The sequence below is a fragment of the Camelus dromedarius genome, chromosome 11, assembly GCF_036321535.1.
Source record: "Camelus dromedarius isolate mCamDro1 chromosome 11, mCamDro1.pat, whole genome shotgun sequence".
Classification (NCBI taxonomy): Eukaryota; Metazoa; Chordata; class Mammalia; order Artiodactyla; family Camelidae; genus Camelus; species Camelus dromedarius.
In genome coordinates, this window is record NC_087446.1 from 52,296,802 (window position 1) to 52,324,101 (window position 27,300).

Consider the following 27,300-nt stretch of genomic DNA (forward strand, 5'->3'; position numbering starts at 1 on the left):
GCTCTGGCCCCCTGGCGGTGCCTGAGGGCGGTGCTGGGGTGGAGCCCACAGGTCTGGCCTCTGGAAGCACACAGACCTAGGTTATTAGCTTGGAGGCATGATATTTTAATTCCTCTGACTTTGCTTATTTATCACAAAAAAATAAAAATAGAAGTATTTACATATTTAGGGATAGTTGTCAGACTTTAACTAAAGAAAGCCCTAGTGCCTGACACTGGTACAGTCAGTGGTCAGCAAACCCTGGTTCCCACACTCATCCCCTCCCCCTCCCCCTCTTCCTAGGCCTTCTCTAGGGAAGGGCCACCTCCCCGCCTTGACAGAAAGGAGCCTGGGTTTGCAGCTCCCTTCGAAGGGAGACCTGGGGTGTCCTGTGGTTTTACTAATGTTGACAGTTGTCTCCAGGAGGCTAGGCAAGCCCAGGTGGTACATAAGCAGCTCTCCTAGAGATCTGAGCTGGGGAGCTCCAGGCCCAGACATATAGACAGGCCTCCCAGAGCTGGGCTAACCTGAGGCAGGGAACTGTAGTTCTTCCTGGAGGACCTTCCCTTTGGGGCAGTGGAAAGAGTGAACCTAGTGCTGGTCCAACTTTCGGTTTAACTGGAGCTCTGGGGCCCTGACCCCAAGCGCTCAGCTCTGCCAGTCCATTCCTAACTCAGCACAGCTCTCTGCACTAGTGTGGCCAGAGTGCTGAGCACAGGGCTACCCAGGGCAGAGAGCAGGATGGGGGCTCGGGACTCCATCAGAGGGACAGAGGCTTGGGTTGGGGTGGCTGAGGCACAAAGCTGTGGGGGCCAGGGGTGGGCCTCCACTTCTGGATGGCTGACCTCCCACCATGTGGTGCTCCTGGGGCAGGGGCACCCTGAGACCCTCAAGGCCTGGCTCATCACGGGGGATGCAGTGCTCCCTCTGGGGACCAGGAGGGATGTAGGAGAGACAAGGAGTTGGAGTCTAGTCCCAACTTGCCTTCTGACTCCAATCGTGGCATATTTGCCTTTCTGGGTCTCAGATGATTGCTAAGTGTTCTTTCTGTCCTGAGTTGATGGAACATCTCCTTTCTCCTGGGACATAGGAGAGGCACCTTGGGCACATCAGGGAGGCTGGCCCCGACTGGAACGCCTGTGGCAGAGCCTTACTGAATCCTAGCGGTGTAACTCCGGGCCGTTCTTGGTTGGCTGGAGCCTTAGAACCACGACTCCCTGCCCTGTGGAGGCTGCGTGCTCAGCAGGGGCAGGGGCCATGCATGCAGCATCCTATTTATGTTCCGCTTAGCACCTCGCGCAGGGCAAGCTGCACTAAGCCAACGTGTGAGAAGCCCCATGAGGCACCCAGGTCTTGAGCCTCCACTGCTCCAGGATAAACAGGAGCCGGGCGGGGCAGGGGACAGGGCTGGGAGTGATGGCGTGCCCAGGCCTGCACCCTCCTGTGGGGGCGAGGAGGCACGACGGCCTGGAAACTTCTTCCAGAGCTGCCAGTGTTGGCTGGGGAGCCGGGATCAGGAATGAAGAGCTGTGGCCCACCAGAAAGGAGCCTGTCAAGGCCGGAGGAGGCCTCCCTGGGGCCTCCACTCTGCCTCTGCTTCCCAAAAACACAGAATGTCTTTTCCTATCAAGGAAGAAATTTCCCATCCCCTCAGCCCTGTCCTGTGGCTTTTTCTTTGTAGCAGACACATCTTTCCTGTATTGGGCCTCTTTCCATGCCCGCAGAGAACTGGCCCCATAGCCAGGAGGTGCCTGCTTCTGAATATCCCCACTGGCCTCCCCAGGCCCACAGCTTAGCAGGGCACAGGCCTAGTCCCAGGGCCAAGAGGGGTCAGAGTACAGACCAAAGACAGGGACAAGCAAGAGGCAGGGCAGGGGCAGAGTGTGCAGAGGGCACCCATGCCCAGGCGGGCCCTGTGCCTTTGCCTCTAGCCCAGGGAGGGCGTGGCCAGCCCCTCCCAAGGTCTGCTGAATTCAATGGCTACTCTGGTTACCAAGTAACTGGTACCAGAGCTCAGATGCAAAGTCCAGAGGTTGGTTTTAATGGTGGGTCCTCTCCTGCAACCCCAGAGCTGGACAGGAAGTCCTAGAGGATTGCTCTTCTTTCTCCATCTGGATCTGGGGGTCCTCCCAGAGTCCAGTCCTTCCCCTTTCAGGATCCTTCCATCTGGTCTCCCCTGGGAATCAACCCTTGAACCCGCTCACTGAGCCAGAGTGACTGGAAGGCTAGGGTAGGGCAGGAACCCCTCTGACAGCCAGGCTCTGAATATTTCTCTTCCCCATCACTCCTGCCCCTCTTCACCCACAGCAGCCCTCTCTTCCAAAGTCCAAAGAACCCTGGGGTCCTTGAGCCTCATCCTTTCCCTGAAGGTCCTGGGAAGAGGATGCTGTAAGAACAGCAGTGATGTCTTCTAGGAAGACTAACTCGGGGGTTCATGAAGGCGGTGCCCTGCTTGTTCTTACTCACCGGCCTCGCACTGGAGCTGAGAGCCCTTCCCAGGCCTCAGAGACACATACGCAGATCCCAGAAAGGCTGGCAGGACCCCCTGGGGGCCTTTGACCTTGGAGTTCCAGCCTCCCCGCCCACTCACACCCCTGGTTGAACCCCAAATGCAGGCAGCTACGGAGGAAGGGCAAGCAGACCTCTTTAACCAAGCCTGTATAAACAGCAGCCAGCGCCTTCCCCTGACCCCGCCCGGGCCCCGCCCGTGAAACTCACACTCTTTCATCATGCCGATGTCCACACAGCGCTTGAGCCGGCAGGCCTGGCAGTGGCGGCGGTTGTCCTTGGTGATGCGGCAGTCTCCATTGAAGGGACAGGTGAACAGCGCCTTCCGTTTCATGCTCCGCCTGCAGAGAGAGCATAGACCCTCCGCTAGGTCACCCACCTCCCAGTCTCTCAGCCCAGCCTACTGGAGAGCCGCTAGCGGGAGAGGAGGGTGGGGGTGGGGGTGGGGGGCTGTGACCACGAGATCTACCTGCCTCCGCAGCGGTTCCTTCCATGTCTCCCGCTGAGGATGGAGGCCCAGCCCCGCCCTTGGCCCCTCTCAGTGGTCACTGCTGCCCAACCCTCGGACTTGCTGTGTTTGCAAAGGGGCCCTTCTCTTTCATTGCCTACTCTGTCCCCATCATTGCTTTTACTTACTTCACAGTACTCTACCCGCACCCACTTTCTTTTTTATTACACAGGAAATATACGAGTGAATTTATCTAGCAATTTTTTTTTTAAATACTGAAATCTGCCGAGTAGCCCTCACTGCCTTTAGTGTCATCATGAGAGGCAAGGATGCTGGTCTCAGCTTTAAGTTTCCTAGAGTTCAGAGGCTGGTGACTGGAGCATTCCTGTTCCAGGGACAGAGAGTGCACAGGTGCATGGAGAAGGGAGAAAGGCCCAAACCATAGCTTCAGACATCCAGACAACCTGCCCAGAAAGAGAAGCCGCCAGACAAGCAGGTGGGTGCCCTGATGTCTGGCCTTGGCTTTCCAAATGGCAGAGGAAATAAGAGTTCTGTAAGAGCAGAAAACTACCAAAGGGCTCTTAGCTAGGAAACCGGCACCCCTGGTATCCTATCCTATGTAAAACTCTGTGTGTGTGTGTGCACGCACGCATGTGTGTGTGCTCACACACGGGTTCATTTTCCTAATTCTGGCCTTCTCCCCTGCTGCCAGCCACAGCACATGGGACTTTTATGAGACTGCATGAAGGACATCTCCTTAGAAGACTTCTCAGCTTCTGTGTCCTAGAGGTTCCTCTCTCTCTCTCTCCCCAGCCCCTGTAAAGGGAGGCCCCACTTTTTTGCCCCAGGACAGGTGACAGGATTTAGCTGGTGAAGGATGGGGGCAGAATAACTTTCTCTGTGAGCAGCAGAATCTTCCAAGGAGGAGATGCCTAAGCCTCGAAAGCAAAATAGGCTCAACCCTTTCCCTTTCCCGGAGATGAGCTACTGATAACGTCTTCTCCAATGTCCTACACTAGTTATGTTTTTGGTGAAAATGACTTACTGTTCACGTTTCCTAGCACACCTACAGGGTTTAGGACAAACACATTCATCTGCCGACATGGACAGATGGGGACCAAACCAACTTGACCCATGGGAGAGGCGAGAAGAAGCCAAAGGAACAGGTGGTCACAGGTAGATAGATTCAAAGAGCCTTGGGGGACCCAAGAGACATTCATGCACCCCCTCATTTTATGGAGGGGACCCTGGAGGTGAAGAGACCTACCAGTGAGGCAATTCAGCAAAAAGTGAAGTTTCCCAAGTTGGGACCTTAGTGAATGTGAAGCCCAGCTTTTAGCTTCCTGGACTGAACATACTGTTTCATCCCCAGACACTCCAGGAACTCAGTGAAGCTCAGCCCAGGCAGCTGGCCCTTGAGTACAGCTCAAGGCAAAGGACACCTTTGGGAAGTAGCTGCTGTTGGTTTTGGACCTTGGCCGCCTGCACCCTCCCGTCACAACCCTCATTATCCGATGGGGCCACCAGCAGGCTGGGCTCTGCGGGGAGGTGGAGGAGTGCTGGATATGAAGGTGGTTTAGCCGCCGGTGCAGCCCCTGCAGTGACTCCCCAGGGAGAGACTGCACACCTATGGAAACGAGAAGCCTTTCTCCTCGGGGCTCAACACATTTACCGCAGCTTCCCAGAGAAACAGGATATGGAAGCACCTTGGTTGCCCTGAAATGAGATACTGTCATCACCGCAGGGCACGTCTGTGTGTGCCAGGGCATGGGGCGGGCTCCCCCTTTACTCCTGTCTCTTTTTCTCACCTGGTGGTGCTTGAGGCTCCACCTGTTACCGCAAATGCACAGGCCCCAGAATGCCCATAATTCTCTAAACCTATTCAAGCACCACAAGTTTCTAATTAGAGCAAACTAACTGCTTTTTTTTTTCTTCCCCTTTTACAACTAGAATTTTGCTGAGGGCTGAGCTGAGGGCCTGCTCCGTCCTCCTACCCACTGCCTTGTCTGGCTCAGAGGTCTCCTTGTTAATTCTCCAGGGCCACAGTCAACAAGAAAATCATACATCGTGCCCTCCAGACACATGAGCCCAGGCCTCTCACCAGCCCTGTGCTGGGGGTTGAGAGCTTCCTGAGGTCCCCAGAGGGAGGGGGCCCCAGCGTCCTTCAGAGGCCCTCCTCTCCTTCCTCAGGCTCTATGGGGGCTGCCTTGGGCTCTCACCAGGCACCTCCCCCAACTGCAAATTTGCTTGGAAAGAGATTTGGAAACTTCACCATCTTTCTCTGATCTTTCCCGTGTTGTAAATCTGAAGCCAAATCCTTGGCTTCCACACACTGGCGAGTTGGAGATAGCCAATCAGCCCAACCTGGCCGGACAGCAGGAGTGGGCTCTACAGAGGCGGGGGTGGGGGGGAGTCCAAAGGATGTAGAGCTGGGCGAAAGAACATACTGGGGAAGACGGGGACCAGAGTTCTTGCTTTCAGCCTGACACTAGTAGTATGAAGCCCAAGAGTACTGAGAGAGAAAGAGGAGGAGGAAGAGGACCACGATGAGGACAAGGAGGGAGAGACAGAGAGAAAGGAAGAGGGGGAGCAGGAGGAAGGAGGGAGGGAAAGAGGGAGGGGGAGAGAAAGAGTCAGAGACAGAGAGGGAGGGAAGAAAGGAAGGAAAGGAGGAATGAAGGGAGGAAGGAAGAGAAAAAGGGAGGAAGGAAGGGAGAAAGATGTTAAAAATATTTAATGTTTAATAAATATTTAATAGTTAAAAATATTAAAAATCCTACAGGCCAGGCACATGATCTGACAGCAGAGCTCAGACCTGGGGTCAGAATGCAGCCTGTGGTTTTTATCCTTTGCCACACCTTGTCCCGAAGCCCACCAGCCTTGTAGTGTGTCTCCACATTGAGCAAAGCAGAAAGCAGCCTGCACACTTACGGAGCTCTAAGATGATTGTTATTAAAACATACAGTTACCAGCTCTTCCCTGGCTCCTCTCCACAGAGCATCAGAGGACAGGCTGGAACAGTGGCTGGGGAGACGGAGGCTGCACATCACGGAGTGCGTCATCACATTCTGGCTTGTGGGGTCACCGTTCGGGGGTGGGAAGCTCCCTCACTCACCCCCACAGGCACATCCAGGCCCTTCCCAGAGCAGGGATTCTGGAGCTGGCCCTCCAGGTGAGTCCAATTCAGTGCGGCGGCTTCCCTGGGCTCCGAGTCCTTCCCCCTTCTCCCGCCTTCTCAGCGTGCTTCCACATGTGGCTGTCATCTAGCTTCTGCCCCCTGGCTCCATGCTTTGTCCTGAAGATGCACGCCCCACCTGGCCTTCCTCCCAAAGCTAATTGCCTGTGAGCTGGTTTGGTTTTGAGAAACAAGAGCCTTGAGTTTCCATGGGAGCCCATTTCCTCAGCAGCACTCTGAGCCTGGACCCTGTCATCTTCTGGATGGTTGGCAATTATACCCTAGCTCAGGAAGGGGGAGTAGGGGTGGTGCAACTGGGCTAAATATAGATGCAGTTTCTAGAAAGCCAGGGGTAAGAGAGGACATTGACCGGTTCTTGTGCCAGAGACCAATTCCTCAAAGCTTGGGAGACAAGCAGTTCACAAAAGCACCAAGCGCCTGGGGCCAGGGTCTCAGACCTGGGACACGAGGGTCTTTTTCCAGGAGGTGACCACTGCCAGCGGAGACACACCTTGTAAAACGCAAGCCTGAGGCCAAGTACTAGCTCCGGGCTCTGTCTCCACGGCAGCTCTAGGGTCACAGGGTTCCCAGAGCCTGGTCTGGAAACAGGAGCCTGATAGGGCTCCTGATATGAAAGGCCTGTGTGGTCTGACAGTGAGACGTACAGGGCACGTTTATGTGTGGCGACATCAAGGGGTTCTCAGCAGGTGGGTTAAAAAAAATCCACCTTTAAAGGAAAATATGTTAACACTGGTAAAGAGCATGGGCCTCTTGTTTGGAGGAGAATTTGGAAACACAGGCATACGTTGAGATATCGTGAGTCTGGGTCCAGACCACCGCAATAAAGCCAGTATCGCAATAATGTGAGCCACACAGCTTTTGGGTTTCCCAGTGCATATAAAAATTATGTTTACACTACATTGTGATCTATTAAGTATACAATAGCATTACATCTATAAAAACAATGTATGCACCTTAATTTAAAAATACTTTATTGCTTAAAAAAACGCTAATTATCACCTGACAATGCAGGGTTGCCACCAACCTTCCGTTTGTAAAAAAACACAATATCTGCAAAGTGCAATAAAGCAAAGCACAATAAACGGAGGTCTGCCTGTCTCTATCAATATACGAAATGCACAGAGCCTTTATCACAGTAAAGGCATTTCCAGGAATTTATCCTGCCGGTAGACCAGTCCAGGGGCCCAAAGACACATGCACAAGGGTGTTTACTATAGGACTGTGTGGAGAAGCAGAGGACAGAAGCTAGGTGCCCGCCAATAGGGGACTGGCTCACAATGTCACAGGACATCCAGACAAATGGCGTGACTGTGAAAGGGGCAGCGGAAGAATGCTGAAATGGGGATAGGCTTGAAGGAATGTTCTTTGGCAGGAAAAAGTGAGATGTGGAGCGGTGTGAATACTAGACTCCCATGTGTGTGCAGCTGAGCACGTACACACACAAGCACACATCCACACTTCTCTATAAAGAACCTGGAAGTGAACACAACGATTTGGTAACAGCAGATTCTGGGGAGGAGTTAGGGACCTGAGACTCGGTCCTAAGAAGGAGAATTACTTTTTACTTTTATCCCCTTTTGAACTACATCTTTTTTTTTTTTAAACCATACATGGACATTACTAACCCGACAAAACAACAACAACAACAACAACAACAAAATCCATCACCCTCTATAACTAAAAAAAAAAATTAAATGAAAAAAAGACTTAGATTGATCTATTCGGGTTTAAATTCTAATACACCACCTTGGGCAAGTTACTTAATCCCCCCATACCTCAGTTTCCACATCTATAAAATGGAAACCACAATATAGAAGGGGGTGTTATAAGGATTAAATAAAGGAAGCAGGACCCAGTACAAATAAAGGGAAGGGAGAGACACTGGCAGGCAGAGGCAGTGGGAGGGAGTGCTGAAGGGTGGCTGAAGAAAGGGTGTGTACCCATCCCAGTGAGAATGCGAGGCCCTGGAAGCAGACTCCACAGCTTTCACCTACTCTCTGCGTGTCTGGTGCAGGGCTCTGCAGACAGAGAGGCTCGAAACATATTGCTGCTTCATACATTGTTGCTCCTGATGGAAGATCCACCACCCTTGTGTGAGCTGCAGCGACCAATGTCCAATTTCTCTGAGCACCAACCAGGTCCTGCAAAGCCCTTGATAGATCTGAAGTTCTCTGGGGCCCCTGGACCAGCCCTTCCTTTCTCACACCTGATATTTAACCCCTGTTCAGGGACCTTTTATCAGAGCCTCTTGCTGACACATCATAGTTACACACACCCAGGTTCCATGATGGAGGAGAGAAAAGGACTGTCTGTTCTCAGAAACTAAGACACTACAAAGGGACAGTGACAATAAGAGCCTCTTACTGAGACCCTTCTTTGCCAGACTTTACATATTCTCCCTGACGCTCCCAACAATGTTTCAGAAGAGGTATTATCTCTGTTTCACAGGTGGTACAAAAAGGCAATGGAAAGTTAAAGAATTTGCTTTATGTCACACAGCTAAAAAATGTGAAAGCTGAGATTAGAATCAAGATCTGTTTGATTCCAAAGCCTCTGGTCTTCTTACATAATACGGTCCTCATTGTGAATCTACCATATCTCAATCCAAGCCAGAGCAGCAGTCAAAAGTATGTCCCCACAAGTCCAAGAGCATGAAGCAGGGGCAGCTTGAAGGACTCCTGTAGGACAAAGAAGCCACCGGGCTAGAGGCAGGACCTGAGCTGGGCATTTTGGAAGCGTGGGGTTCCCAGGGCGTGCTGAGAGGGAATTCATGCCAGGGAGCCCTGAGGAGAGTGCTGGGTTCTTAAAGAAATAAAACACTGACCAAAAAGAAATGCACCATCTTCTCCGTATCCGTATTCTTGACATCTCTAGTGCCAATATTTGGAGAGGAGGCAGTGGCTCTCCAAATATTCTGGCCTCTACCCAAGCATCTGAACATCACACTTGGCCAATCCGTGGATGACCCCCTCACTCTCTTCCATTCACGTCCTTGAGCAGCTGTGGAGGGAGGCCAGCTGCCAAGCTGACCTGGACAAAGTCCTCTCCAGCAACACCGACTTCTTGATGACTCATTCACTTGTGCCCACAGGATGCCCTGAGTGCCTGCTCCTCCCCTCCTCTCTATTTACTCTATTGCCTTTAAGCACTTTGAGTTACGGGACATCTGCCCCACTTCTCTGCTACCCTTCACATCATAGCCCCTGTAAATATCATTTGGGTGAACTTCCTGAAAGCCAGAAAACATTCCTCATGTTCCTGGATCCTCACCAGCCTGCACTCCGCAAGACCTGTAATTAACAAGATCCCTGAGAACCTCGGGGCTCGCAAACCAGAAAGCATTTCTCCACACTGTCTTTGTTAGTTTGGTGCTTGCTGCACACAGCCTCGTGGTGCCCTGATTAAGGAGGATCAACAGGGAGGAAGGAAACAAGATTCAGAGGCAAAGAGTGATCTCTTTCTCAGTCTTGCCTTCCAGGACCATACTCTATTGAACTTCACCATACTCCTCACTGTCTTCATCAAAAGGGCCCCTCTGATTTTCTTCTCTGTCCTTCACACATTTCCCTTTGTATCAGAGCCTGGGCAAAGCCATCTATGACCAGAGATTCATCCACATCCACAGATCATTACTATACACACACGCACACACACACACATATATATATACACATACACACTATATATATATACACACACACACTATATATATATACACACACACTATATATATATATAGTAACATAGATACTCTATGCGTATTTTCCTCCTATGGCTCTTGCTTATGCTCTGGTTGTTAACATTATTGCCAAAACATGTAACCATCCAGAAGCCTGCCCATGTCCACGTTTTATTCACACCGAGAATGTCATCTTTCTCTGAGGCTGTCCGTGTATTCCAGAGAAGCAGGAAGCAGAAACAGCACGAAATAGCTTGCAGGAGGAACTGGCCAGCAGGTCTCTAATTCCTGACCACAGATCAGTACAACTGACCAACCCTCATAATCACACTTTAGTTTGGCTATGAGTCTTGGACCTGCTGGGATGACCACAACTAGCTTCTAGAGCAGTTGAGTTTGACTATCTTTGGAGTCAATCAAACACTAAATGGTCATACTGGTCCCTAGGGTTGAGAAAATAGCCAGTGACTCCAATGAAGTGATGCTCTTTCCTTGGGAGCTGCTGTTGCAGGATTGCGTGAGCTCCTAGAGCAAGGACTCGGGTGCACCTATCTTTGTGTCCCCGAGGACAAGGTGCCCACCCCAGAGAAGTACCCTCCACTGACAGAGGCCTTCCTTCCCAGGATCAGGATTTCACAGATACAAGTGACAATGAAATTCTCAAACAACTATTTGAACTAGACTGAAGTGGAAGAATACCAAAAAGAATTTGGATGAAGCAAATGAGATGGAGGGGGAGGGGGGAAAAGAAGAGGAGAAATTACATGTAGACAGTCTGTTCCTGTTATTTGCGGTAATTGCGTTCTATAAAGCCATCATGAACACTGAATCAGCGAATACCAAACACTGCTCCTAAGGGAATATGGGCTGGGTTCCTGCAAGCCTCCAGTCGCAGCATTTTCACCAATCCATCAGTACATAACTTTGTTTCATGTGTGTTTTCTGTTTATAAAGACATCTCATTTAATACATATTGTTGACTCATTAAGATTGAACTCACAGCCAGTAGCACTATAGCCCATGTCTAAACAAAGCTTGTCCAACACAGGTCTTTTCTCTGTAAGGCACATTGCAGCTTTCTTGGGCTTAGGAACGCTTGACAGCATTTCAGCACCATGCTTGGGGGCCATTTTAAATAATGAAATCACCAACAAAAAGTACAAATGTGCAAAAAAAGGTGGCACTAAAAAGACCGCAAGAAGGATACATTTATAGTGTGAAAGCTGAGACAGGAAGCAGAACATCTTGCTCAGCCCCAGCGGGGAGCGTGTGCATCGGGAGACTTGAGCATTTCCCCACTCTGCACGTGTCCACAAATGACCACAGAAGCACTGCAGGCATTGATTTTGAGATTACAAGTAAATTTCAGCAGGTGGTCAAATTTGCAGATACGTGGATGGACCTAGAGAGTATCATACTAAGTGAAGTATGTCAGACAGAGAAAGACAAACATCACTTACACGTGGAATCAAAAAAAAAAATGATCCAAATGAACTTATTTACAAAACCCAGAAACAGACTCACAGGCATAGAAAACAAACTTTTAGTTACTAAAGGGGAAGGAGGGAAGGATTATATTAGGAGTTTGGGATTAACACATACACACTATTATAAAAACAGATGAACAACAAGGACCTACTGTATAGCACAGGGAACTATATTCAATATCTTATAATAATCTATAATGGAAAAGAATCTGAAAAAGAATATATACGCGTATATAATCGAATCACTTTGCTGTACACCAGAAACTAACAAAACATCTTAAAACAACTATACTTCAATAAAAAAATTTACAGATACAGAATGTACAAATAATGAGGATCAATTGTGTATATGTGTGTGTGTGTGTGTGTGTGTGTGTGTGTGTGCTTATAAAACAAAATTCAAGCCAAGCAACAGAGATGGTGGCTCTTCAGAAATTACAGCATGGCTCAGTCATCAAGATGGAGACAGTAAAGATACAAGGTAGTTAGAGGACTGGGTAACCAGAGGGGCTGCCCATAGTGCTAGCCCTAGCAGGCAGGGGTTGTGGGCATCAGCCATCAGCGGACTCTAAGGGGTCTTGGAGAGAGGGGCTGAGGATGGGTCACAGCAGCACAACATGCCCACACACAACAAGCCAGACTGTGGGTCCGTGGATGTACAAACCTGCCGTCCCTGTCCATTTTCCCATCTCCTATGCTCGGCCCTGGGCAAGAGGAAACTTGTCTTCCCTCCACCTGGATGCCTAATCCGGGCCTTTCCCAAGGAGTCACAGCCTGGTGGCGTGTCCGAGGGCAGCAAGCCCAGAAGCACAGGGGTTGAAGCCACTCTAATGAGGAACTGACCTCTCACATGTCAAAATTCAACAAGCAGCCACCTAGGAGTTCCATTTCCTAGAGCTGAACCCCAAGAGGTTGTGGTCTCGGAAGTAAGAGGATTTGGGGGTGGGGTCCACAAATTAACCAAACGACCCTGAGAGCTGTTAGAGACTTTCGGGTTGCAGACTAATGAGATATAACTTTTATTTGCATCTCCATGTCGCCAGCTCCTAGCCCAGTGCTCAAATCATAGATGCTCATTAAACTCTGGTGAGGGAGTGCATGAAAGAAAAAACAAAAGGAGGGTGGATGGCTGGAGAGATTTTTTTTTATTAGGGCAGTGTTCCACTAAGGACATCAGTATTGACCCATCAGGCTCAAATATATATTTATTTTTGTTATGCTTTATGTTTTGCAAAGCACTTTTAAATACGTTATCTCATTAATTCTCAGATTAATTCTATATGCTAAAGGAGTCAAGTATTAATACACCAATGTGGCTTGTTTAATTTTTTAATTATTGTTATTTTTTAGTGGAGGTACTGGGAATTGAACCCAGGACCTTGTGCACGTTGAGCACGCACTCTACCACTGAGCTATTACCCTCCTGCTATGTGGTTACTTAAGGTAACTGAAACATAAAGAAGTTAAGAGATTTGAACAAAGACATACAATTAATTAACGGCATGGCCAGCACTACAGTGCACATGTTTCTGCTTGGTCTTATGAAGGGAAGCAGGCCCTGATGTGAGCACCTAGACTCCTCCGTTTTCACTCTGAAGGCAGCTCCCACATCCCTAGGCCCTGGTAGCAAAGGGTCCAGGTGGCACTTGGGACACAAGGCCAGGGCCCAGGAAGGCCCACTCCGCAGAAAGTGCCAGCTTCAGGCCAAGGGAATGAGAGACGTGGCAACAGGACCTGGAGCCAGCAATGCTGCCTGTCTGGTTCCCCTGGCTGGGGAGCAGCCTGTCGGGAAGCAGGGGGAGCAGGCAACTCCCGCCAAGCCAAACAGGCAATTAGCACCCACAGAAACCCTGTGGCACAGCGATTGCTCAAGGCAATGAAACTCCAGGCCTGTCCTTCCTGGGACAGAGGGCAGGTGAGTCGGGAGTCTGTGTTTATAGAGCCCAGGAGCCCTGAGCTGGAGGGGGTACCGCACAGGTCCCGAGGCCTCTGATTCACTCTGCCCTCAGAGCCAAAGGGCCCTTCAGCTCAGGAAGCCAGGCCAACCTCCACGTCCTTGTTCTGAACTTGATTCGCTCTTTCGTCTTTTTGAAGGCTAAAGCCCTGCCCTTAACTTTACTCACCTCCAGTCAAGACTATTTATACGTAAGCTGTTTTGGCTGCCTTCTTCCAGGCTCGCGCTCGCTCACTCGCTCGCTCGCTCGCTCACTCTCTTTGCCTTTCTCTCTCTCTTTGCCTTTCTTTCTCTCTTTGTCTTTCTCTCTCTCTCTCTCCAATATATGCCAAATGCTAACTTTTCATGGTTCCCAGTCCCATCCTGTAATTCATCACTGCCCCATCCCCCCTCCCTGGCCCTGGGTGGGAATAGCCTTTGTCTTGTCTTTCTAGTACTTTCCCCACACTGTTTGCACCGGTAATGCTGGACTCACATGAGAAGAGAAGAGGCTGCTTGTAGAGAAATTGGCCCTGGCCAAACAGGAATGCCTGGGCATTCTGGGGTATTTTGGGCTTGACTTTCCGACCTGGGACAGGTAAGCCGTGGGGGCAGATCTGGGCCCAGATCGAGTGTGGAGGTCTAATCAGGGATGCAGTTTCCCTTGCTGCAAGGAACGGTTTGATTTGGATGGGGTGGGGAAGGAGGGGCAAACTCTGAGGCCAAGTTCTTAGGCCTCTCCCCCCTTAGACAGGTCATGCCTGTCTCTTGAATTAGGAGCTGTGATCATTGACGGGCAGGTTTGCTCCAGAAGGATCAACACCTGGGTCAGTGCAGGAGGCAGCAGGTCAAAGGGTAATGGGAAGATGGGGATCTATATGCCACCTCAGGAAAGCAATTTCTGAGTGGGTCAGAGGACAAGATGGAGCTGAGGGGAGGGGAGGAAGAAGACAAGCTCCCTGAGACCCTGCTGCCCCCAGGAACTGTGAGAGCTAGCACGTTCCTGGGCCTGGTAAGGAAGGAGGCACGGAAAACACAGGGTCTCTTCCTGGCAAATCTGGTTCCTCTCCTTCCCCTTGCCCTTGGGGAGGACTCACCTGAAGAAGCCTTTGCAGCCTTCGCAGGTCATAGCGTTGAAATGGAAGCCGGTGGCTCGGTCTCCGCACACCCCGCAGATGCGGGGCACGTTCCGGTCAAAGTCGCCGGGGTCAGGTAAGGAAGTGCTGGCTGCCATCGCCTCCATCCCTGCAAGGCCATCAGGCAGTGATGGAGGCTGTGCCAGGGTGGCCTGGCATCCTTGTCACCCCCACCCCCTCCTGCCAGGAGCCTCAGTGAAGCCTGGCAGCTCCCCAGGGCCCAGGCCCGAGCACGATTTCCTTGGTGCCCTCCGTACCCCTGGTCACTCTGCTGACACTGTTGGCCACCAGCAGAAGCCAGGATCCCCAAACCAAGTCAGAGCAACCCTGAGGTCGCGAGGCGTTGCGGTGAAACCGCTCACAGCAGGGCCTGGAGTCAAAGTGCCCGAGGGCAGGGCCTGTATTCACCGCTGCCTACCTGCCGGGCTAATAGCCTCTGCACCCCACTGTCCTCCTCTGAAGAATGCATTTGACTTCACCAGGTGGTTTATTGGAATGAACATGCACCCCCCACTGGCCTCTGCTCCACCTCAGCAGCGGACCTGCGCAGGTCAGAGGCCCCTCTTGCCCAGTGCCCTCCTAGAGAAGGGGGCCCTCCGACAGGCTCGCTGGCAGAGGGAAACCCTCAGCTCCTCTTCTCTTGAAGGCGAGGGGAAGAGAAGAGACTGCAGGCTCAAATCAGACCTTGTCAGGCCGGGCCACCTTCTTGCAGCCCTACGGCTTAGGACGGACAAGCCTGTGCCCCTGCTGTCCTGGTACCAAGGTCATGAAAGTCTTTCTCTTTCTCTTTCTCTTTTTTTTCCATGTAAATTCAACACATTGTTCTGAACGTCCTGCTGAGTAATGTGAGTCATACACAATGAACTAATTTTGTCTCCAGAGATGGCTTTTATAAATAGGCATTATCATCTAGAGATGGATTTCATACTTGAAGAAAGAGGGGCAAGAGACGGAGGGAACACAATTGCTTTGAGAAATCCTTCTTGGGAAGCAGCTGAAAAGTCTTCCTTAGGCAAATCAGGACCTCGCTTCACCTGCTGCCTCTGATCCCAACCCCGCTGTCAGCTCCAAGCTGCCTCTGGGATCCCTCAAGCTTCCCTGAAATGGCTTCAGACTCTGCTGCCTCCCAGTTTTATCTGAGTCCTCACAAGGGTCAGTACAGGTATTTAAGTGGCCCCTCGGCCCCAGGGCAGGAGGATCCCTCAGGTCAGAAGAGAAACAAGAGAGAAAGCCAGTGGTAAGGGGACAACACCCTACCCCCATCCCACCCCAGGGTGCCGTGGCCTCCCACTAAGGGAGAAGCAGCTTCTGAGGGCCCAAGGTGGGTGTCGGGCTCCTTTCCAATGACTAGGCCCTGGATCTGAGCCGAGGTTTGGCATATCAAAGCCCAGGAGGGTCTTATTTCATTCCATCTTCACATCACCCCAGTGAGGCAAGAGCCGTGGTTGTCACTCTCTTTACAAACAAGGTCCAGAGAAGCCCAGACACTGCGGTTATCTCTAGCAACTATGATTACAAAATGCACAAAACAAATACTTAATTAAAAAAAAAATCTCATCAAAAGCCTCAAGCCAAACAAAGGAATTGGGGCAGATAAGGACTGATATTTGTCAGGCCCGGAGGGGTAGAGGGACCCCTGATCACAGAGAGATGTAGTAGTAGGTCCCCTAACTTTCTCTGTCAGTTTTTCCTTTTCTGGGGACTTTTAAAGTAATAGTAATGACCCTGTTGTCCACACTGATCACAGCTAGGTTGATACTTGTTAAACTATAATATTTATACACATGCAGAGAGAGAGAGAGAAACACTTAACAAAAAAAGAACAAAGAAACGATGAACAGAAACCTTTGAGGGAGTGAGACTGAGGAGGGCATGCAGAGGCATTATGTAGCAGGCATATTCTATTTCTTTGAGTGGTAGTTATATAGTATCTTATTCTTTTTATTATTATTAAAACACTGTTTTATGTTTTATATGCTTATCTGTATATATAAAACATTGCATAACTGTAAAACAATTAAAAATCAAAGAATGCCTGTGGTTTTTGTCAACATTGTCCCTGTAGCCCATATCAAGTCCAGACTGACTTCCGGAGAGTCACACACATCCAAGAAATGGGCTGGGATCCCGGAGGCCCAGTACAATTGTGAGGCAAGAGGAGAAACTGTCTAGGATGCTTGTGGCTTAACCCCAGGTCATCTGAGATGTTGCAACCCCCAGTCATCGTGATGTTGCTGCAGAGTCTGTGTCATCCAGCGACCAAACATCCGGTAGATTTGGTGGAAAAAAGAGAAATGAAATGTGGGGGTGTAGAGAACTCAGTCAAATCAGTACAAGTGTTCAGCATCATATGGGCTCATTGGAGATGTCATGGTGCAAGAGAGATGCAACAACAACAACACCACAGCATGACAGCTGGGCCTTCCTGCAGCACAGTGATGTCAGGAAGGCTCCTGGCCCTGGGGGTGGGGACTCAGGCACTGGGTTAGGCCAGACAGAAGGCCCACAGTAAAGAGGGCCATTGCAGGTGAGCTGAGGGACAACTCAGCCCTGCTTGGGGTTATGTGCTGCTACCAAGAAGCCAGAGCCCAGGACCAGAGTTCAGAGGCTGAGAAGAGGCCCAGGCATGCATCTGTGGCCTGACAGCTGGCAGTGCCGGGAACAACAAGCAGAGACTGGAGGGCAAGAGAGAGAAAGGAGATGGGAGCTGGATAGGAAATGGTCTGTGGCCAAGCTGGTGGGCCCCCTGGGGTCCTGGCCTGGAGGTCCACAAGCCCCTCTCCCTGAATCCCTCCCTCTGAGCCCCCATCCCCACCCAGTCCTGGATCCAGGCAGCTGCGGGCTGCTGCAGACCCTGCTGACCCAGGACCTACCCACATTTGCCAAGTGCAGGGGAGTATCTCTTCCTCCCTCTGCCCTCGGCTTTCCCAAGCACCACCCGCCACTGCCCTCATCCCTGGGAATCAGAAAGCCAGGAGGTTGGCTGATGAGGAAACACCCACCTGAAGGAGCTGGGGGGGCAGGGAAGTCGAGCCCAGGAGTGCCCTTCTGTGAGGTCTCACAGACACTTCCAGCCAAAAGGACTCTGAAATGAAAAAGGGGAAACATTTTATCTACAGCTCAGCACTGCCCTCACCTGCTAGAGCTCTAGAGAGCCCATCAGGCGGGGATGAGAGGCCCTTCCCAGGGACTTTAGTCCCCAGATGGAGGACTGATAACTTGACAGAAGTGATCTATCTGTTGGGGGCAGACGTGTCATGCATCACCAGCAGGGCGGAGGTGGGCAGGAGCTAACGGCCCTCCCTTGAGGCCGGGGTTAGCAAGAGCAGCAGCAAGGGGTGCGAGGTGGCATCCAGCATGTGGGCAAAAGGAAACAGCCTCCCTGCTGCAAAGGGTGTTGGGAGGGAGAAAGGGCTTCTTCTAAGGAAGCTCAACTGCTCCCATGGCCCCCACCCCAGACTAGGGATGCTTGGAGAAGCAGAGCCAGAGGGTGGCCTGGCAGCTGCTGAGGGCGTGAAAGGGGACTGGCATCTCGGGCCACTGCAGAGGAGCCTCGGGGAGCTGGGAATGGTGTGGGCTAGGATGGCAGCCCAGGGCTTGGCCTCTTGGGGTGGCTTCAAAGACAGGTGTCTGGGATCTCCTGTCTGTGGAGACCTGCTGTAGGCGGAGCAGGTGCTGCAGGGGTTAAATACAGCAACGCACTGCTTTCAAACAGGATGTTTTCTGCCACTTTTAGCTCTTCCCCAGACTACTCAACACCCCCGGCCTCGGTGAAGGCTGAAGGAGGGCTGACTTTAGGGCCCAGACTCTGTGTCTTAGTGGCATGATGGGTCACTAAGGTGGGGCTAGTGAAATTTCACCCTTCCCACTTCCACCCACACCCAGCCCTGCTTGTCCACCCAGACAGATACACACACACACACACACACACACACAAATACGTTTTCTCCCTTCGCTGACACCAATCGGAGGCGGCTGGGGAGATAACAGACATGCAAGTCCCTGCCCCTGAGCCCTGGCAAAGGCCTTTAAGGCAAACCCCAACTGGGGAAGGCTCAGACCCCCAGCTTTTGTTTCTCTGCCTCCTAGTGGCCAGACTAGGCAGGGAAGGACAGAGCCCAAGAGGCAACGAAGACCTGAGCCCTGTCCTAGAACTGTCAGCCCACTGACCCATGTGCCACCCCCTCAGGCCCTGCCAGCCTCCTAGGAACATCTGAGGAAAGTACTGGAGGACTGTCCTGAGGGAACGTCAGCTGGGCTGACCCACTCCCAAGGACTGTGGGTAGAGGAGGTGTAACTGCTGGGGACAGACATGTTGCCACTTGTCCCCAAGCCAGGCTCTCCTTGGCTCCCTCCCCCTGTACTGCTCAAGGTCCCCCAGCCAACCAGGCCCCTCTGAGTTCTACCTCGTGGCCTTAGCAATTCCCCAGACTCCCTGCTGGCTCGTCAGGAAGGCTGAGGTGAGGGGCAAGTGGGCACAGAAGGGATCACTGCTTTACTGCCCTCAACCCCTAAGACATTCAGACATCAGACCTGAGGTCCAGGGAGACCACAAGCCCTGACCTTGAGAAGGAAATATATGAGCATTAACCAAGTGCTAGCCCAGTAACCGGCCCACAGGTGACCCCCCCAACACTGCAGTGAGGGGAGGAGCAGTCCCCTTGTTACAGATGGCAAAACCAAACTCCAGGGCACTTTGAGTGACTTGCCTAAGGTCCCCTGGTGGTGCCAAGAGCCACACGGGGATAGGCTGCCTGCAATACCTCCCCTTGCCGCGGTGATCACCAGTACGGACACTGACACTCCCCCCCGGCCCTGCTCCAGGCTCCTCTGGTACTCACTCATTTCATCCTCACAACAACCTCGAGGGCAGGTACTATTATCTCTATTTTAGGTCTGGGGAAACTGAGGCACAGAGAAGGTGACTGTCTTTGGGGCCCAGATTTGAGCGGAGGCAGCTTAGCCCCGAGTCTCTGCTCTGCCACATTTCTTAAGGTCTCAGTCATTCCCCACCCCAAGCCCCAGACGCCTTTCACTTCCACTAAGTCAGGGAGGGACAAGGAGGGCAATTCCTGGGTCATAATGGAAGAATGTCGTAGCACTTTTCCTCCCAGGGCTCCCCAAATCAGCCTGGATCCCCTCTTCTGCCAGCCAGCCCCTCTTATCTGGGGAAACCCCACTCAGCAGATGGGCCTCTCCACCCCATGCAACTTTGCATTACTGGAGGACCCTTTGAGGAGAGATTGTCCTAGATTTAGCCTATAGGTCCAAGTGCATGGAAAGTGGGGCAAAGACACAGGGTGAAAAAAAGACAAGCGGAAAAAAAACCCAGTTTAAAAGGACCCCCCCCTTTGCCACGTCATACAATCCCCCACCCCCAAGTCATGCTCTGAGTGTAAGAACACCCCGCTGCTTTTGCTGGGGCTGTCCCCCAAGCCACCTGCTCCCGCCCCTGCTTTAGAAATCCGGGAAGCCCTAGCATGGAGGCTCGGAGAAGCAGAGGAGGGGGAGCTCAGCTCTGCAGAAAGCCCCTGGCTTCCATTCCTCCCGGGTCTGCATCCCACACCCGAACCCCCGCCTGAGACTGACCCTGGGCCTGACCTTGCCTTCGCAAGAAATGAGGAGATAATGTGTTTCCTTCCAGTCATCGAAGCCACAACCACTGCCTCTCCCACATGTCTGCCCATCAGCTCACACAACAGGCACCCCATCTCCCAGCAGCTTCTGCGGAATGGGCATCCCCAGTCAGAGTCCCACCTAAGACAGTCTCGTGTGGTGGGGGCTGCAGGGTGTCCCGGGCAGAGCGCTGGCAAGACGAGAATCGAAGGGCTGCTGGGCTCAGTTTAACTCCCCCGCATTCCCTGGACCCTCCTTGGAGTCCGGAGGGCGGTAAGCTGCGACTCTGGGAGGACCAAGTGGACAGAGGTCTGACTTCTCAGGTCTTTTCTAGCTCTGGAGGTATGCAACTCCATGGCCATGATGATAAGGCCTTAAGACCATTCAGGAAGTGAGTTTCCCACACTGCGCTTTGTCCCCGACCCCCCGCAGTAACAGGTGAGGCCCACCCACCCTCAGGCGCTAAGGAGCAGGACAGGCATGAGGGATGTGGCCCCTCTGGGTCCCGTGGGGACTGGGAGCCCAGGAGAGGGGCCTCCCTCGGCAGGGTTGGGGCAGGAGTGATCAAAAAAGGCTTTCTAATTCTTTTTTTTTTTTCCTTTTGTTGTTGTTGTTGCTTTTGGTGGGGGAGGGACGGTGATTAGGTATGTATGTATGTATGTATGTATGTATTATGGAGGGACTGGGGATTGAACCCAGGACCTTGTACATGCTAAGCATGCAATCTACCACTGAGCTATATCCTCCCGCCTAATTCTTGATATTAGCTCAAAGCTTCCCCTCCTCCTAGAAAGAAATGGAAAGCTAGTGGTTCCCAGCAGAGGGGAAGAAAATTCTTCTTCTTACTAAAATTGACGCACACAGAGTCACCCACACGTTGGGCTCTCTCCGGAGCACACCAGCCACAGCTGCATCTGCGCTTACACGTGCACGCCCTTTTCTTGCTGTTTTCATTGCATCATCCTTGCAACCCTGCCCACGGAGTGCTGTACGCAGAGTGACCTACCCTACTTTTTACTTGCTGTGTCTTTGTTCTAGTATAAGGCAGGCACAGCGGTATCACGGCCAGCTGAGGTAGCCCCTTTCTTCCTTCTCCATCGTCTCCAATATAGACCCATATTCTTTTTCCAGAACAGTCTCAGCATTACCTCCCAGAAGAATATGAGGGAGAATAGAGTGAAAATGAGGGCAAGGGGAGAGGGCAAGGGGAGAGGGCAAAGGGAGAGGGAAGTGTACTAAACAATTAGAAATTATTCTCACTCTTTCATTCCCCCTGCCCCCGGCTCCCCAGTTCCTCCACATACATGCATATTTTAAATAGGGGTGAGAATGTTTGGAAAGTGTGTTTTGCAGACAACAATGTCCCATATAAAACCCACTGGAGACCAGTTATCTCAGAATATCTCAGGATTAGAAGGAAACTTAACTCCACTTAGTCCAACCATCTTAAATTCCTTCGATAATATTCTAGCCAGTTTTTTAGCCTGTACATCTCTTCTGATGGAGAACTATCTCCCATGGCAGTCCACCCTCTTTGGATGGCTCTATGCTTAGAAAGTTCTTCATTATGCACAGATGAAATAGCCCCGTGGTTTTTAATCACTGGCCCTAGACTAGCTCCCTGCAGCTGTCTACAGTGAACCTACACTGAACTACTGGGCCCTTCCCACAGGGTCTCTGGAGGAAGGGTTGGCAGGGTCACCACATGGTGCCACCATGCACATTAGTAAAAGAGCCCCATTCCTCATCTGCTGTGAAATTGTTATGAAAAAATAGAAAAATCTACAGTTTATGACATCTGTGAGGTTGCAGGGGAGAAGCAGAGGGAAGCTAGCCTGATTCCATTTAATTTTGATGTAGATGTCATCAACGTCCCAGGTAGGATCCTGAGCCCCACGAGGGCATGAGTAAGGTGGTGAGTGCAGATGGCGTCTGCCTCCTTGGCCTTCACCTGGAAGGAACAGTTTCCAGCCCAAGAAAAGGGCGCTGTGGAAATGTAAGTAGCTGCATCGGCTCTGCCACACCTGTCTGCCATCTCTGTCCTCCACTCAGTTGTTCCCAGGGGAGGCCGGCCCCCAGCACCACAGCTCTAGGAACATGCATGAGGCGGATGAAACTATTTCATGACTAAAGGACAGGAAATTAAGTGGCTGATGACCCAGCAGTTGCAGGAATAAGTTGACCGTTAAAGGAGCTTCATAACTAATGCTTCGGGGAATATACTTCACCTTTGAGAAGCTGGTAGAGGTCATGGCAGTCCACTGACATCTCAAACAGGGTCAAATGTTAGTAGGTCACTCCATAGAAACCACGCTACCAGCTCCCACTTCACCAGCCATTCATCAAGACTCTTTCGTAGTGGGTTGTCCTGTCACTCTTGGGAGCACTGACAGCTTCTTGGAGCTGAGCAGAACCCAGAGGCAGGAGTTCACGGGGCCCCGGCAGTGGGGCAGGAGACACACAGCTTACTTAGATACATTTCCACTTCTTATCAATGACAATTATTCCTGCAAGCTGCTTTTTTTTCCAGTGGAAACTCAGCCCTCAGCTTTGTCAACAAGATTTCTGAGTTGATTACTGCTCTCCAGGTAACAGGCAGGCCATGCCCTGTCACTGCCGGAAAGCGTGGGCAGCGACAGTGGCCGGTGAAGCACAGGGAAGAGGCCCGTTCATCAATTACAGCCCAATCTCTCTGGTTTTACAGCTGAAGAAACTGAGACCACCAGAGGGGAAGTGACTTGCCAAGGCCACACGGCGAAGGAGAGTGCTTCTCTGTATCCACCCTGGCCAGGTCCCAAGACCTCTCATCACCCACCCGAGCAGCTTCCCAGGGGCACAGTGACGTGGGAGAGCAAAGGGTCACAGAAGGGAGCACGGATTTCATTCTTCAGAGGAGGAGAATTGCGGGGGAGCCACGGGGAAGGTCCTGATGTAGACTGCAGTGGGACCACCCAGCAATGACTGCATCCTTACAAGCAATTCAGAAAAACAGAGTGGGGTGAGGGTACCTACTCGCTCCTGCCTGACCAACTCTAGCTCCTGTGTCCTGAAGAAATGGGTGAGGACTCAAGACCATCTAGAAATATTTTAGAGGGAAGCCGGACACCTGGCCTGCTCTCCCCCTCCTCTAGGTGGCTTTCCTGGGACACTAGGGTGGGAGTACTTCCCTTGGGTACCTGGGCCAGGTGGAAGCTGGTGGGACAAGAAGGCTCTTTGTCCAGTGGCTTGGAGACCACGGAATAGACACTGAGGCAGCCCAAAAGGAGAGCACCAAAAATACAGGGAGAGCGGGTCTAGCCCTACTCTGGTGGACACGCAAACCCCTGGTGTTGCTGATGCAACTGATGGCTAAATGCGATTTTCAAAACAAAACAAAACAAAACAAAACAAAACCAATCATGGCCCCACGACAACAGGAGAGAGCTGCTTCTTTCTCCTAAGCCCAGTTTTTGGTACCTCATGGCCTCAGCCCAGCCTAAGCGTCTTTCTTCCTGCTGGCCCCCCAGCCCAAGTTCACGTAGGCCCAAGTTCACCCCTGCTCAGGCAGACGGTTTTGAGGTCCATCCTCCACCCCCCACCTCTCACCCTAGCCAGCCTTCTTTTCCTCGTTTTTCCTCTGGGATTAATGTGATCTTTGTGTCACTCAGACTTTTCCTGCATGTGGGAAAGGCTGTACCCAAGCCCCAGGTCCTGTCAGCCTTGAGCAAGAAATTTGGGGTCCTTGGCATCAGACCCCTTGCTCACTTCCACAACCACCTTGGTCAGCCTGATGCCCTTGGCTACCTGACTACTGTCCAGCTTCCCCCAAAGTTCATCCCCGTGTCCTCATCTACAAGCAGGGACATGATAGTGCCTGGGTCACAGGGCTGTTGTGGGAACCAAGATCTCTACAAAGAACTCAGCATGGCACCTGCCACACCGTAGCTTTATACATTAGCTCTCATTATTAGAACAGCTTCTGCTGTTAGTACAATCACCGGAGAGTTCAGGGCCCAGAGAGGTGCCATGGAGGGCAGGCAGCCTGCTCTCGGTCCCAAAGGCTCCACTCCAAACCAACATTGCCCCAAAAGCCACATCTCTGCTGACCTGGGGAAAACTGACCCCCCTCAACTGGCTGTGGCTCCCCAAAATCTGGCTGCTCGAGGTGGGAAGAAATGAATTGTTCTAATCTCTTCCCAACAAGCAGAGAAGCTGAGCTACACATCTGGACTTTCCCTCCACGATGAAGATGCGGCCGTGGCTCCCAAGGTGTACTGATGACTAACCGCTTCTGCCCACCCCCATCCCCTCTCCTTTCACTCTCTCACCTCGTGCGTCTCTCGCCTATCTCCTCTGTCACCCACGGCTTATCATGCATCTGTTCTCCCCATCGTGGGACCTGAAACTCAGCAGCCCCGTGATGCCCTCTGTCTGTCCACAGAGCAGCGGCACTTCCTCACCCTACGCCCACCCACCACTGCGGGCAGCAGAGGACACAGTGCCGGGAAAGGCCGGCAAAGGCCGCGAGGCTGGTGCCGGGAGGTGGCAGGGAGGGCGGCAGCAGGGCGGCCCCTAACCTAGACACTGGGCTGGCCTGCTCAGTGGGCCTGGAATCCTGGATGCCCCCTGCTCTTGGCAGCCCTGGAAAGCCATTCATTTATCCCAGGATAGATCATGAAGCCCATGTCAGAATCCATGAGGGACCCCAGGGTCCTCTGAGATGGGCGGAGCTGGGATAACGTTCTACCAGGCAGCTCCAGTCCCATAAGGAGCCCATTTACCCAAAGGCATCCTCTCTCTCTTCTGTGTTGTTAGTCTTGAATACCAGGAATTTCAAAATATTACAATGATATTTTGAAACAGAAGACTTTCACACTTTATTCAGATTTCCAGTCCAACCTGAATCAACTTTGAGTGTCGTGAAGGAAGGAGAAATGGGCCTCCTTCCCCATGGCTCCCTGAGCAAGGGCCCCCCAGGTCAGCAAGGCCGCAGGCCTCTTCGGCAGTGCTGGTGCACACCCCTCTCCTCCCGTGGCGGGGGTGCTTCACCCCAGGAATGGTGCCACCAGTAACTGAGCTGGAAGGAAGAGGTAGAGGAGAGAATTCTGGAAAATTCAGCCCAGTGGAACAGGAAAACCTATGTTTGGTGAGAAAAAAGTTCAACAAGGGCAGTTGTGAACAATTCAGCTGCACATCACCAGTCAATCCTCATTTAACACATCCATCTGCCCAGGGTGGCCAGATCTGGTTGCTGGGCACAGGGACGGTTGAGTTAGCACACAGCTGAGTGGTCCCCAAACCTGCCTCCACCAGCTTGCTTGGCTCACTCCCCTCTCCCAGTCAATAAGGTCATTTCCCGGTTGCCAGGAATCCCTCTGAGAGCATCAGACACACACACACACACACACACACACACACACACACACACACACACACACACGATGGTCACAAACAGCTTGCACCATGGACACGTGTGGGAAGTCCCCTGCACGGGTGGGTAACTGCCAGTCCATACTCTGAGTCCAGATGTCCATGCACTCTGTTGGCCAATGTGACCCAAGCTCAGCCTCCCCCGTAGAGCTATCATTGAAGATAACCCTCTTTGTTTCCATACTTTGGGCCAAACCATTGGAGGAGTCTTCCCTGGGGCCACAGAGTGGTAGGAAATAGTGGCCTTTGTCTTCCCCACGAACACCCTCCAAACTAAAACACCCCTCTCCCAGCCCTGCCCGTTAGCCATCTTCCTCTTCCTTGTTTTTCCTTTGGTTCTCAGAGGCAAAGATGGAACAGATTTGGTGCACAGAGCAGCATTCAGTGCTGCCTCAGTGCACCAGAGGAATGAAACCGAAGTCTCCAGACCAACAGCCTCTTTCCCTCCCAGCGGTTAGCTGTTTGCACCCTTGGAGCTGCCCACCTGGGCCTCTGCACCAGGTAACAGAATTTCACTCCCTACACTCAACACACCTTCAGGCAGAGGCAAATGTCCCTGGAGAAGGAATCTGATGGATCAGCTCAGAGCCTGCATTGAATGAAAGGAGCTGTGAGGGAAACTCAGTTCGCTGGGCAGGCTCCTCACGGTCAGCTGGAGTGGCCGCTAGTCAGGCGGCCCAATGAGTGGCATTCTAAGGAAGGAGGCCAGCACTTGTCATCACGGCCCTGGGGAAGAGAAGGCGTCCCTCCACCCACCACTTCCCCTTTGCTCCCATACCCCTCACTCTTCCCAGAACTGCCCCCGGCCTGAAAAATAACTCTGCAGCCAGGCTCTTCATCAGCCAGGATTGAAGTTTAACAGAGACAAAAATAATTCTCCAGAGTGAGCTATTTTCTGCCCAACTTTGGAAACAATAGCTCAGGGAGACAGGCAGCAGGGGTAGGCATGGAGAGGAGGCTGGCGGCGGGCCACCCATTGGTTTAGGGCCTTCCTCATGCCCTCGCCACACTCCCCCTGGGGCACCGTTTCCAGGGAGGTGGAGACCTTAGTCAGGGGTTCGGGACTCACCCACCCCCACCTGTGGACATCAGGTGACGAGTGAGGGAGACAGGTGACGGGAAGCCTGGGGGAGCCAGGGGCTCCTTGCATACCAGGCTTCAATCCCTCATGGCTACCGCTCTCTTACGGAGTGGAAGGAAAAGAATTAAACACCGCTACTTCACCAAGTCTCAAAAAGGGGACGCTACACCCATTTGCCTGTCTCACAGGATTGTTGCATCAGCTAAGATAAGATTTTAAAAGTGTGTTATAAAAATTGTTATGCTCCGTAACAATGTTAGTTATTAGTTTACTATTATTCTTCCAGATATTTCTCAGATATTTAAGAGGGGGAGGAGGACAACATTCAGGTATTAAAGTGAAAAAGTAGAAGGCTGTCATGAGAAAATATTTTGAAGTATTACATGGAGCACGAGCCTCTCTCCAGTGCCATGAGGTCCTCATAGCCTGGGAGAGCCCACAGTGCAAAGAGTTTCATATCTGGCTTGATAAGCATCATTCATTCTGAATGGAGCCCAATCCAAAAATGCCACTTTTTTTTTTTTTGCTTAGAGACCCTTTCTTTGACTATTAATTTCCTTTTGATTTCTCTCCACAGAACTTTCCTTCTAATGTCTATGGAAAAATATCTGACTGGGAAGACAGAGTAGGGGAAGAAGAAGGGCGGAGGAAGGATGGTGGGAGGGAAAGCGGGAGGGAGAGGGTTAAGAGGAAAAGGGAGGATTCATTCTTGGACCATCACCAGATGGAAAGATTTCATTAGAACTCTCCAAAAGAAGCACTCCACATTATAAAGGATTATCACGCTCCGGGAGGGGTACCCTTGAAGAGCGATCATTCATGCCTTTG

General features: G+C 51.8%; 1 protein-coding gene across 1 annotated transcript in view; it reads right to left on the minus strand.

Moving 5' to 3' along the window:
* Positions 1–27,300, minus strand: part of VDR (vitamin D receptor) — a 54,809-nt gene that overhangs the window by 17,803 nt on the left and 9,706 nt on the right. Inside the window, exons 2-4 of the mRNA XM_031462685.2 lie at positions 17,369–17,451; positions 14,328–14,475; positions 2,698–2,828 (exon numbers count right to left, since the gene is read on the minus strand). Of these exons, the coding sequence (XP_031318545.1) occupies positions 2,698–2,828; positions 14,328–14,473 (277 nt within the window). The 5' untranslated portion in view covers positions 14,474–14,475; positions 17,369–17,451. The remainder of the gene's footprint in view (positions 1–2,697; positions 2,829–14,327; positions 14,476–17,368; positions 17,452–27,300) is intronic.